The 14099-nt window shown below is 41.5% G+C and overlaps 1 protein-coding gene across 2 annotated transcripts in view; it reads right to left on the bottom strand.

Annotated features, from left to right (window-relative positions):
* Positions 1 to 12409: 12409 nt before the first annotated feature.
* Positions 12410 to 14099, bottom strand: part of PNP (purine nucleoside phosphorylase) — a 31876-nt gene continuing 30186 nt past the window's right edge. For both annotated transcript variants that reach the window (XM_066603707.1, XM_066603706.1), the window contains exon 6: positions 12410 to 13975. In XM_066603707.1, coding sequence (XP_066459804.1) covers positions 13755 to 13975 — 221 coding nt within the window. In that variant the 3' untranslated portion in view covers positions 12410 to 13754. The remainder of the gene's footprint in view (positions 13976 to 14099) is intronic.

The following is a 14099-nucleotide window of genomic DNA, read 5'->3' as shown; positions in this document are numbered from 1 at the left end:
GAATATCTGCCCACTGCATTGGTATTGCAACTTGGTAAGTGCTGCCTACCTGGACACCGGCGGTTGCTAACAGAGACTGCTGCAGGAGTAGCGACCTGAGGGTTACCTGTGGAAAAGTTCATACCCCTTTGCAGGGGTAAAAGGTGAGAGTGTATAATCCCTTAGATTCCACTCCCTGGTTTAGCCCTAAGTCAAATCTGTTAGCGACACAGTGGGTCCACATCTCCTATTGGGCCTTGTTCCACAAAGAGGGTCCATTCATTATATAAGCGACCCACTGATTTAAATGGAAACTGCAGTGTTTAATTTTCATTGTGCTAATCGGATAATAGATCTTTACTATTCTCAGTAAGAGAAGTAAAATAATCTTATAGCTGCGATATCTTTTTTTGGCTAATAAAAAGACATGGTTAGCAGCAAGCTTTTGAGACTACTTAGGTCTCTTCAGCAGGCATGGCATAATAAGTACATGCACAAAAGAGCAGAGACATGATAATTGATATTACAAAAAAACAGAATGAATCTGGGGCGTACATGTTTGAGGGTGCATTTATACATACAATATCTGACTGATTGTGATATGATCAGATATCTTGCGTGAAAAGAACACATTCATTCCAATGTGCTAATTCACAATACCGATTTTTCTCTTGGACCGATTGGCCAAGATTGAAAAATCACTGTTTGCCCTATTTTAGGCAGTTCTGTTTCAGAATCACTCATTATTTCCTGTGGCAGAAAAAAAAATTGCATCGCACTCGCATGTAGATGTGATTTTCATTCAAGTGCGATGCGATTTTTATTTTTCCTATTGAAACAACACGCAATTTTCACGCGTATGAAAACTGCATGTTGCAAAACGCATTGCACTCGCAGCACACATCACAGGTTTTCAGGTGTGATATCAGTCCAAGTTTCCATGGTCGCACTTGCCAATGTGAAGGCACCCTAATTGGACCACAGAAAAGAGCTTGAGGATTTTATTGTCTCTCAATAGATGCTTGTTGAGAGACTTAGTTGCCCCACTACCCCGTAGACTTGACCTAAAGCATAATTCCTTGGAAAAGATTCAGTCCTGAGTTTAGTATAAAACATAGGCATAAACTTGTATTTTATTTTCTCATACTTCTTTCCCTTTTATTTTTCTTAAGTTGCCTGTTAACCCTTTTAAATCCAGTGCCGGACCTTATCCAACATTGAGATTTCCCTGCATAGCTCCCATGTCAGGTGAGGTCCGACACATGTTTCTAAAGGCCTATTTAGACACAACGATTATCACTCAAAATTCGCTCAAAAGTCGTCTTTTGAGCGATAATCATTGTGTGTAACTGACATCGTGCAGTTTTCGTTAAGCTGTCGCTCATCGTTGTCTTTCAGCATGCTGAAGGACAATGATCAGCCTTATCAGGGATTCACAGCGGATACAGCTGATACTATTGTTTCAGCCGTATCCCGCTCCCTGATGAGTGGCAGGATATGAAGAACAGAATGGTCCAGCTCTGTTCTCCATACCTTGCTCGGAGTGCTCGGCTGTATAACAGCTGGGCGCTCCGAGCAGAGAACAGCTGGATACAGAAGACAAGCAGGGACACCCCGCTTGTCCTCTGCATCCTCCGCTCGCAGCGCTCGGCTGTGTAACAGCCGGGCACTCTGAGTGGGGAACAACTGGGTGCAGAAGACAAGCGGCCCCGCTTGTCTTCTGCATTCTCCACTCGGAGCGCAAGGTGATTGCTCAACGTTTGAGCGATCATCTTGCTCTGTAAATGACACAGCGATTATCGCGCAAAAGACATCTTTTGAGCGATAATCGTTGTGTCTAAATGGGCCTTAACACTATGTAGAAAAGAGGTCTGTCATCGGATTTCTCATCTGCATATGTATATTACAGGTTCGACATCCATCCTGTCTTCTGCGTATGCATATTACAATATGCAGGAGAGAGGTCTGACATCCAACCTCTCTACTGCGTAGTGTAATATACATACATATGTAATATACATTAATATTCATTTTACAAAATTGCTAATAAAATCATCATGAGATCATTTTTATGTATTTCTGTTGAGTAATTCCAAGGAATCCACAAAGTGCTTTCCCACCCAAAATAAATAAGAACTGGGGAGGGTGCGGTGGCAGGGAAAATAGATTGGAAAGTTTTGAAAAATGTTCAGCTAGAGGTAAATGGGATCATGCAAGCAGTAACAATTATGTCTGCCTGTCCACGGGTGTTGCGGTATACCGTGGCGGATCTCCACCGCGGGACCCACCGCCCGGGAGTAGGAGCCAGCAGACGGATCTCCGCTGTCAGCCTATCAGACAGATAGGCTGACCGCGGAGGACCGCGTAGAATTGCGGCAAATCGCAGCATGCTACAAATTGTGGTCCGCGAGCGGAGAATCACAATGATTCTCTGCTCGTGGACATGGGGCCGGCGCTTTCCACAGCAACGCTATGGAAAGCTTCAGACAGTGCGATTCGACGACGATTTACCACCGGCGGAATCACGGCCGTGGACAGGGGGCCTAGTCTAATGGTTGCTACAGTACCAACTTTTCTCTCAGATTACAGATGACTTGCTGGGGGTCTAAGTAGTGAGACTCCAAGAGCTTCTTGTTGAGAGGCTTTTCTAACTAGAGGGGAATGACTAGACAACCACTATAATATTTCTTATATGAACACATTCAAAAGAACTTTAATAAATTATATAGATATAACACATAAAAATGTTGGAAAAAAAGGAATAATGCAAATTTGCATATTATTTTGTAATGATATACCACCGAGTCCTTTTTGGATAACAGGGTTATTTTAGTGAGAATTGTATCTCATTACTTTATTGCTCCCTCAAGGCAGAGAAGATCAAACAGACATTACGTCATTCATACCAATTATTGAGATTTATTAAGCAGAAGCACAAAGTATCCATCAATAAATAGCAAAAATGGAACATGTTCAAGGTTGACACCCCCCCCCCCCACCCCACCCCTGTGTGACGCTGACGTCAACCTTGTCTAGAACATTCGGATATTCACAAGCATCCTGTATTTTAATACTGTGACAAAACCAGAAAAACAATTTAACCGAAGCAGCATTTAAAGTACCAGACAAAAGAAAGCACTGACAATCCGACCTGTAGTGAATCAGCTACTGTGACTCATGATGACCAAACAGGAAACTATGGTGATAAGGATCAAGGAAATAGTGATCCATTACTATGTACACAACATCAACTGCTGTGGGTACAAATGCCCTGCCTCAAGTTATAAAGTGGGGAGGAGAGCTGGAGATTTGTTAGACAAGATACATACAGTCAATATCTAACTAGCTACATAATAGTCAGCCAGGGACGTACCTAAGGGCTCAGGGGCCCGGGTGCAAAAGTTCAGCTCAGGGTCCCCCCTGGGCCTCCACCCCACACTCCCCCGTACCCATAGCTAGATCGTGCTGCATACATGATCTGCCCCTTGGCGTAATCTTTCCAAACATGACGCATTTCCTGAACATGAAAATTTGTTTGTAGCCCCGCAGGCCACTCTCACACACACACACACCGCTTTTTACCGCTATTAGTGCGGTGTCCAGAGCGCCGTACTAACAGCGGTACAACACTCCCAGAGATTTTAATGAGCTTACTCAAATCTGCGCTCGAACATAGTGTTTCTAACGCTGTGATGTTCAAGAGCTGTCTGTTCTATTTTTGCATTTTCGTGGTTTTTAACACATCTCATCACCCATCACAATGATGGAGTGCATTAAAAAGCGCTGTCGAACGCTGTAACCTGTGTTCGAAAACGCTGCTCGAAATTCCGGTAAAAATGCCACAATTTCAAGCTGCGTTTTCTAAACACACGTGTGAGAGCGGCCTCAGGGGGTCATGTTTTTGTTCCACTTTAGAACCACAATAAAGAAAAACACATAAAAAACCTGCATGCAGTATTTAAAGACCGCGTACGGTATTAAGGAGCTGCAGGCACTATTAATAACTGCGTGCGGTTTAGATGCGTTTTTTAATTGTGTGTAAAGTGGGAAATTATATACAGTAAATCCAGGGAGATGTATAACTTATACCAGAGAGATAGATAGATAGATAGATATGAGAGAGATATATGATATGTACATATAGATTGATAGATATGACATAGATAGATATGAGATAGATAGATGAAGGAAGGAGACAGACAGACAGATATACACACACACACATATATATATAATATACACACACACACACACACACACACTTACCCCAGGGCCCGGTCCACTTCTCCTTCATGTGACAGCAGCAGGAGAGGCAAACTCTGAAGCTTCCCGTTCAGCAGGGGGCAGCACATGATCACTGTGCCCTGCCGTCCCATGTGACTTCCTCCCTCCTCCCCTGCCGGCCCATGTGAGTTCCTCCCTGCTCTTCCTCTCAGGCTGGCCATTCTGGCTACCGCATGATAGGAATCTTGCTGCAGACAGAACGGCCAGCCATTAATGCACTGAACGTGCATGTGGGTGTAGGTATGGCGGAGGGGCACCCTGAGCGCAGGGGCCGGGTCACCATGGCGACCCCAGCAACACCTGACGCTACGCCTATGCAGTCAGCTATTAACAGTAATGAGAAGAAGACCACACTTTTCCCATGTTGCTTCTCTCTGCTTTCTTTTTTGCCCCCATAAGGGTAGATTGGTGCCTTCTGCTAACTCCCCCCCCCCCCCCCTCCTCTCACCCATATGCACACCCTCTATGCTTTTACCCTTGACACATCTGCTTGACATCTGGTAAGGATTGCCAAATATAGAAAATATTCCAAAAATAATAAATAAAGACAATTCAAGAAATTCCTGCTGTCTAAATCTCCTTTTTTCCCACTGATTGTTGTTTGTGTTATACTGCAATTAAAACTATATACAAAGAAATATTGTAGTTTTCCCACAAGATCAGACATTTCCTCACTCCCCTTCTCACTATCCTGTGTCTGGCTATGGAGCATTCCTTCACTGCCGTCTGTATCTGTAATAGTGCACACAAATAGTTAATGGTTATGCTTGGTCAACTGTAAATGCGATCACTGGTAAAAAAAAGAATTCTAGGAGTAAACCTGGGGTGACATGCCACCAAGACAAGCGAACCAGTGCAATAAAACGGAGGCCTTCTGTCACAGATGGAAGGGCACGAGAGTTTGCTATGTAACTATTCCACAGCTGATCTATTAGAGTGGGTCAGCTGACCAGGCTTGTATGGAAAGGAGTTCCTGATTGGCCGGCCTCTCTTTAAATATTCCTAGCTTTTGTAATGTGTTGTTGATTATGGCTATGAGTGTTTAATTCACGTATTCCTTGTTTATTTCTAGTACTAGCTTGTTACCCGCGACAACATCCGCGTGGAATCTGTATTTCTTTTACTCTAATTTGGGTGTTGCTGTGTATTGAAATGTCCTTCAATTTTAGCGCTTCGCAATACCTACATTTTTGATTCATTCTCCCTATGATTACTAATTGATGATTAACATTGTCAATCAATGGGTCATAATGAAATGCGGCTCACTAAAAGGCTCCCATGTGCTACGTATAAATGCAAGTCTTCTTTCTGTCGTTCAGCAAGTAAAACACGCCGTCTTTGTAAGTCTTCAAGCGTCTCTGCAACTGTCAGACGTGTGATGCTCAGCATCTAAAATCTGACGGGCCCGAAATTTGCTCTAGGGGCTCGGCAGCTCCAAGGTCCGGTGGGCCTCAGATTGCTCCAATGTCGTGCCAGTTCTAAGAGATGCGTGACACTAAGCATCCAAGGTCCGCGGACCTGAGACTGCTCTAATGTCTGTGTAGCTCTAAAATACGCATGACTGTCAACATCCAAAGTTTTGTGGACCTGACATTGCTCCAATGTATCTCTAGCTCTGAGAGACACATGACGCTCATAACCTGAAGTCCAACGGGCCTGAGATTGCTTCAGGGTCTCTAGTGTTCTAAGAGCAAATTGTGTTGCAGCTTTTTGATTCTTTCTTGCCTCAGCATGGTAATCAGATTCTTGGGTTCTAGTAATTTTCGCTGCTCATGCTTTGCTAGAGCTACACACTAGATCAGACTGGCGAGGCATGTTAAAGGAAGACAAAAATTGGATAGAAAATACGATAAAAAGAAAACCATTTCTTAATCTTTATTTGTATAGCGCCAACTTATTCCACAGCGCTTAAAAGCGTTGCGGTGATTGTGCAGCAACCGAGACACATGCTGAGGAGAGGGCAAGGTAGAGATGGCACTTGTAACAGTGGCTCTACCAAACTCCTCCCTAGAGGGACATGCGTAGCCTCAACCAAGGCACCGCTAAGCCTGTTTCAGGCAATGCTGTGACAGCGGTTACCTGAGTAAGTACTGTGGTGGATGTGAAGAGTTGTCACGGGTGACGCCACCATTCCTTTACTCCATTGGATGTCCGACGGGCAAATTAAAAAAAGTTCTCACACAGATTTTCTTTTAAAATCTCAATCCATGTTAACGTGCCTTTCATTCAAGTTTTAATCCCGGGCAACACCGGATATCCCAGTTAGCTTAATACATGCATACGTGCGGCAACGACATCTGCCCTCACATGTCTGCCCGTTTGTGTAGGCATAGCTTATGATATGCACAGCCTTCCCCTTGCCGCACGGCGTTGTACCGGCTGGCCGAGCGGAGGTGTGTCTGCCCATCACCAAACAAATCTGTCTTGTTGCGCTCCCCAAAGAGTTTTTGGATAAAAAAAAGTAGCCTATGTCTTTCAAGATGCAAGCTATATCCCTGCCAAATTTCATCATAATCACTTTAGCCGTGAAAAGGTAACAAAACAGACAGGAGTTACTTTCACATTTATAATATTAACTAGCTGATATACCCGGCTTCGCCCGAGTTAATTTGGTACTGGTGTTTATCTGGTGTTCACACGGAAACTCTTATGAAATCGTGGTTACTTTAGAGATACCGAGGAAAAACATATGTTCACCATTTTGCATAGTTCTCTGCATTACCCAGGAAACACCACGGGAGGTAACCATGCGACGTTTCCTTTATATAAAATGACATCAGGAAGTGAGAGAATTAGATTCTATACATAAAATTTGGACGCTAATTCTTTTGCACTTAGAATTGAATAATCAAGTTGGGACCCATTAACTTTTCCAATTTATGACAACCAATGCCCGTGCCAAATTTCAAGTTTCTATGACATCGGGAAGTGAGCGAATTAGATTTTGTAAGTAAAATTTGGACGCTAGTTCTTTTGCGCTAGAATTGAATAATCGAGTTGGGACCCATTAACTTTTCCTATTTATGACATATTCAATGCTTATGGCAAATTTCATGTTTCTATGACATTGGGAAGTGAGAGATTTAGATTATGTACGTAAACTTTCGACGCTAATTCTTTTGCGCTAGAATTAAATAATCGAGTTGGGACCCATTACCTTTTCCTATTTATGACATAATCAATGCTCATGGCAAATTTCATGTTACTACGGCAATGGGAAGTGAGAGAATTAGATTCCGTACGTAAAATTTGGCCGCTAACTCTTTTGCGCTTAGAATTGAATAATCGAGTTGGGACCCATTAACTTTTCATATTTATGACAAAATCAATGCCCGTGCCAAATTTCAAGTTTCTATTACACCAAGAAGTGAGAGAATTAGATTTCATACGTAAAATGTGGACGCTAGTTCTTTTGCGCTTAGAATTGAACAATCGAGGTGGGACCCATTAACTTTTCCTATGTATGACATAATAATCAATGCCCTGTGCTAAATTTCAAGTAAGAAAATTAGATTACGTACGTAAAAGTTGGACGCTAATTCTTTTGCGCTTAGAATTGAATAATCGAGTTGGGACCTATTAACTTTTCCAATATATGACATTATCAATGCTCATGCCAAATTTCATGTTTCTACGACATCGGGAAGTGAGAGAATTAGATTCCGTATGTAAAGTTTGGGCACTAATTCTTTTGCGCATAGCATTGAATAATCAAGTTGGGACCCATTAGCTTTTCCTATTTATGACTTAATCAATGCTCGTGCCAAATTTTAAGTTTCTATGACATTGGGAAGTGAGAGATTTAAATTATGTACATAAAATTTGGCCACCAATTCTTTTGTGCTAGAATTGAATAATCAAGTTGGGACCCATTTACTTTTCCTATTTAGGAGATAATCTATGCTTGTGCCAAAATTCATGTTTCTACGTCATCGGGAAGTTGGAGAACTTTTGGCGAGTCAGTGAGGGCTTTCGTCTTTATCTATATATATAAAGCTGACTGACTCACTGACTCACTGACTGACTCACTCATAGTGAAACATGAAATTTGGCGCAAGCATAGATTATCTCCAAAATCGGAAAAGAAATTGGGTCCCAACTCGATTATTCAATTCTAGCGCAAAAGAATTGGCGTCGAAATTTAACGTACATAATCTAAATCACTCACTTCCCAATGTCATAGAAACGGGAAATTTGGCACGAGCATTAATTATGTCATAAATAGGAAAAGTTAATGGGTCCCAACTCAATTATTCAATTCTATGCGCAAAAGAATTGGCGTCAAAATTTTACGTACATAATCTAAATCTCTCACTTCCCAATGTCATAGAAACGTGAAATTTGGCAGGAGCATTGATTGTCATAAAAAGGAAACGCTAATGGGTCCCAACTCGATTATTCAATTCTAAGCACAAAAGAATTAGTGTCCAAATTTTATGTACGTAATCTAATTCTCTCACTTCCTGATGTCATTTTATATAAAGGAAACGTCGCATGGTTACCTCCACGTGGTGTTTCCTGGGTAACGCAGAGAACTATGCAAAATGGTGAACATATGTTTTTCCTCAGTATCTTTAAAGTATGATTGATTATGTCATAAATAGGAAAAGCGAATGGGTCCCAACTCGCTTATTCAATTCTAGCGCAAAAGAATTGGCGTCGAAATTTTACGTGCGGAATGTAATTTTCTCACTTTCTGGTGTCATAGAAACGTGAAATTTGGCACGAGCATTGATTATGTCATAAGTAGGAAAAGCTAATGGGTCCCAACTCGATTATTCAATTCTATGAGCAAAAGAATTAGCGTCCAAATTTTACGTGCGGAATGTAATTTTCTCACTTTCCGGTGTCATAGAAACGGCAAAATTTGTCACGAGCATTGATTATGTCATAAATAGGAAAAGTTAATAGGTCCCAACTCCATTATTCAATTCTAGCGCAAAAGAATTGGCGTCGAAATTTTACGTGCGGAATGTAATTTTTTCACTTTCCGGTGTCATAGAAACAGGAAATTTGGCACAAGCATTGATTGTCATAAATAGTAAAAGCTAATGGGTCCCAACTCCATTATTCAATTCTATGCGCAAAAAATTAGCGTCCAAATTTTACGTACGGAATCTAATTTTCTCACTTCCCAATGTCATAGGAACGGAAAATTTGGCACGAGCATTGATTATGTCATAAATAGGGAAAGCTAATGGGTCCCAACTCCATTATTCAATTCTATGCGCAAAAGAATTAGCGTCCAAATTTTACGTACATAATCTAAATCTCTCACTTCCCAATGTCATAGAAACATGAAATTTGGCACAAGCATTGATTGTGTCATAAATATGAAAAGTTAATGGGTCCCAACTCGATTATTCAATTCTAAGCACAAAAGAATGTGTCCAAATTTTATGTACGTAATCTAATTCTCTCACTTCCTGATGTCATTTTATATAAAGGAAACGTCGCATGGTTACCTCCACGTGGTGTTTCCTGGGTAACGCAGAGAACTATGCAAAATGGTGAACATATGTTTTTCCTCAGTATCTCTAAAGTAACCACGACTTCATAAGATTTTCCGTGTGAACACCAGATAAACACCAGTACCAAATTTACTCGGGCGAAGCCGGGTATATCAGCTAGTGTATGTGTGTGTATATGTATGTATATGTATATATATATATATATATATATATATATATATATATATATATATATATATAAGAGAGAGAGAGATATGGATTTTGTTTATCAGTGCAGTGTTGTTCCTGTGGTTAATTCTAGTGCAGAGCGTTTAGACAAATTTCAGCGCTGGATCGCGGGCTTCTTCCTCAGTGCTTCACCTTCTATGTGAAGTGCTGATCAAGGAGCATTTACACGGAACAAGAAGCCTGTGATAGCGATAACTTGCAAACGGTGAGCGATTTTAGTTTTTGCGTTTACACTGCACGATTATTGATCAAAATTTGTCCATTTGAACGAATTTCGAGTGATAATCGTTACGTGTAAACGCGCCATTAGCCTAGTAGTTTCCGTTTGCTCATTCCCTGTTTGTATCCGTTCGGTTTTGCTTCCTAGTTTGTGTCCACTCATTGTCAGAGTTGGTGCGTCACATAGTGCTTGCATTAGGGATACTTAGGGACAGCGGTGAATGCTGTTAGATTCAGGAATAGATCAGGGAAAGAGTCCGTTTGTATTTGTTCAACATCACCATATGCTCCATTATCTTGTGCCATCTTCATCTGATTACCATTACCATTCTGTTCCAGTCATATACTTGCACGTTCCTGATTCTTGCATTTTTGTTACCCATTAGTGTTGATACACGCTTCATATTGTGCACTTGACTGTTGGCTTGTTACATAATTCGACCCTACTGTAAATCCTGGAGATGTGGGTAAAGTCCAGTTCTGACATATTGTGTCGAGTAGCCTTGTTACAGTTTTAATCTCAAGCCACAATGCTAGTATGAAGACAGCCTAAGCAGGAATAGCTCCATTTTCTAAATGCAATGTGTCAGGACTAGAGATGAGCGAGCGTACTCGGAAAAGCACTACTCGCTCGAGTAATTTGCTTTATCCGAGTATCGCTGTGCTCGTCCCTGAAGATTCGGGTGCCGCTGCGGCTGACAGGTGAGTCGCAGCAGGGAGCAGGGGAGAGCGGGCGGGAGAGAGGGAGAGAAAGATCTCCCCTCCGTTCCTCCCCGCTCTCCCCTGCAGCTCCCCGCTCCGTGCCGGCACCCGAATCTTCAGGGACGAGCACAGCGATACTCGGATAAAGCAAATTACTCGAGCGAGTAGTGCTTTTCCGAGTACGCTCGCTCATCTCTAGTCAGGACTACGTACTGGAGGCCAATATATGCCCACTAATTTGTGATGTAAATTTCTTTCCATCATATGTATTATGCATAATGATTATGGGGAATGACACTATCAAGCATGATGCTTCATTTACAATAAGGAATCATTAAGAAGGAGTTTTCAGAGGACTTTCAAAAAAGTGCCTAAAGGGAAGGAAATTGGACAAAATCAAAACTGCACAGTACCGATTGGTTAGATGTATGCTCCAGAGCAGCTGCTACAGTCCTAGAAGCTCCGCAGGAGCCATGTGCCATTCATCTTTAACGTGACAACTGCATACTCAGCCAAGCCAAGCGTGCATTTTAAAAGGTCCATTTACACGGGATGAATGTTGGACAAACAATGCCAGGCACTCGTCCCAGTGTTTCCTCGCCCCTGCACGGGAGCTAGCAGAGCTGTCTCGCTCACGGACCGGCCAGCAGGTTGGGGGGAGGCTCAGTGCAAAAGATTTCTCTCCTCTCGCTCCCCGGCCCCTCTCTATTAAGAGAACACAGTGGCAGTTTTCTACTGATCGGACGCTGTTTAAACTAAACGATAAGCTGATCATCCATTGTTTATGCTGCATTAAAGATCAGGGATGAGCTCATTTCTCAGTTGAAATAGCGGCTGTTCAGTAGTGAACAGCTGCTGTGTTATCTCGATGGAGAGGGGCGGGAGAGCGAGAGGAGAGAAATCTCCTGCACTGCCCCGCCCCCCTGCTGGCCACTCCGTGAACCAGCCAGTTCTGCTAGCTCCCGTGCAGGAGCACAAGAGCAAGGAAACACATGGACGAGTGTTGGGCATCGTTTGCCTAACATTCATCCTGTGTAAATGGACCTTTAGGAAGGAGGGCTGTTAAGGGAGATAGCTGACGGTTGAACAAGCGTTCAGATGACAACTACTGTATCTCAAAATGCATGGTTAGCTATAGAGCTGAAATGTTATATGTTATAATCATTAATAACTTCAAGGATTGTTGATCCAGAGATTATTCCGATTGCCAGAGGAAACTTATCTTCTACCTCATTGGGTTTGTTTTGCCTTCCTCTGGATCAACATTGAGGAAATAGGCTGAACTGGATGGACATGTCTTTTTTCAGCCTTACATCCTGTTACAATGCTGTGAAAACACTCTATAAATATGCTTCCAGTTGCTCCATCTAGTTTCACTTGTTATTCATGTCTAACTAGAATTACGTAGAAAGAAATGGGACACTTTAACAGCATGGTAAAATACATTGTGAATCCAGACTTAGTAACACACTGCCACGCATACAATACAAGTTATACAACCTCAAAAAAAATACAAGGAAAGCATCTAGGGTCTATATAGTTTTATTCAAGCTTTCTACAAAAAAAGGTATGTACAAAGGAAAGATGTATATATCAGATGCAGAAGGAATGTCAAGAATCCAACATTTCCAACACCATTCACAAAACTAGAGTTGTGTTACAGGTTTGAATCCACTGTAAATCTGTCATCTAGTACAGACTGTGGGAGCGATTGAATGGCAAAGAGTACAGTACTCAGGGTTAGGGGTAAAAACTGCTTTCTTTCGTAGGGTCATTGGAAAATGGCTAAAATAGCCCTGAGGCCAGATTCATACACTGCAGTTACGGATGCATATTGTATAACCAAGACAGGAAATGGTATATAAAACCGTATAAAGCTTTAATTTAATTTTCCATCATTAGGATGCATTTCTGGTTTTAGATAAAGGAAGAATGCATGAATAATTCCATCAAACTGTCCTAAGTGAACCTGGCCTTACAGTACTGGCCAAGTAGTATCTACTTCTATTCCATGATCACACTTACAAGCTGTACATATGAGAATCGCATATAGACCAGATTACACATATTATGTAATTCTATAACTACTCTAGTAAATGGATGGAAACCATTTTGCACCCATTTGACTCCACATAAGATGCCGTAAACCGTACGGTATAATTAAAGGGTCTAAAAGCTCACTCAGCCGTGATACTGTGAAGGACATATTTTCTGGGGGCATAACCTTAATTTTCAATATTTAATTACACTTTGATCTCAATGGCAAAGTAAATTACATTTAATATTAGAAAAAATACTATACCGTACCATAAGGTTGTTAAAGCCCCTATGTATTACATTGGCTTTATGGTTTTATCTCATGAATTTCAAGTCTTCATCGTTTAGTCAACTAAACCATTGTATAGGTTCATAAGTAATGGGGGATTGTACAATACATAACATGTACTTAAATAGCTCTATATAATAAATATAAATAGCATTCATGATAAAAAAAAAAGGAACACAACCAAGTTATCCTTAATAATTTCATTGTAACATTCGATCAGTCTCATAGAAGGTACAATGAGAGCAAAACTCACATTGTCATCCAATTAATTCATCTTTAAATACAGATATCTACAAATAAAAAGACTTTCGGCATATGTCTGTAAGCAGAAAGGAAAGGCTTTGTTAAGTCAAAATGATACAGTGCATTGTAGCTGAGGAATGTGTTCTGGATCTCTATGTATAGAGAACTGTGCTGATGGGTTCCTATGGTTGGAAGGGTGATGTATACAGACAAGAAGCTAAATGTACTTGGTAATGGCCAGTAAGTCTAAATACAAGAAGCGATATGGAGTGGCAGAGCCTTCTACACCCACCAGCATACCCCTACTTGAACACATTATTGTTCAGCTCCATGCGCTGGATCAGACAAGTCACTAGCTTCTCTAGGAACTTGGCACTATCTTTTCCAGCTTGTAGAACTTCTTCATGGTTAGCAGTGGTTTCACTGTCATAGTCCGTCACTGCCTTGTTTGTAATGAGGGACATGCCCAAAATCCTTAGACCACAGTGACGGGCCACAATTACTTCAGGTACAGTACTCATCCCTAGACAAAGCGAGACAGAATAGGTGAGGCAAGTATGGAATGAGAACATAATGCTAAACACTGCTGTATCTGGTTTGTATTAGCGCATGGGTTCTATGTGGTCCCAAATAACGTGGACTTTACA

The sequence above is a fragment of the Eleutherodactylus coqui genome, chromosome 5 (genome assembly GCF_035609145.1).
Source record: "Eleutherodactylus coqui strain aEleCoq1 chromosome 5, aEleCoq1.hap1, whole genome shotgun sequence".
In the NCBI taxonomy this organism is placed as follows: domain Eukaryota; kingdom Metazoa; phylum Chordata; class Amphibia; order Anura; family Eleutherodactylidae; genus Eleutherodactylus; species Eleutherodactylus coqui.
The sequence above is the reverse complement of the archived record's forward strand: the minus strand, read 5'-3'. Positions and strand labels throughout refer to the sequence as shown.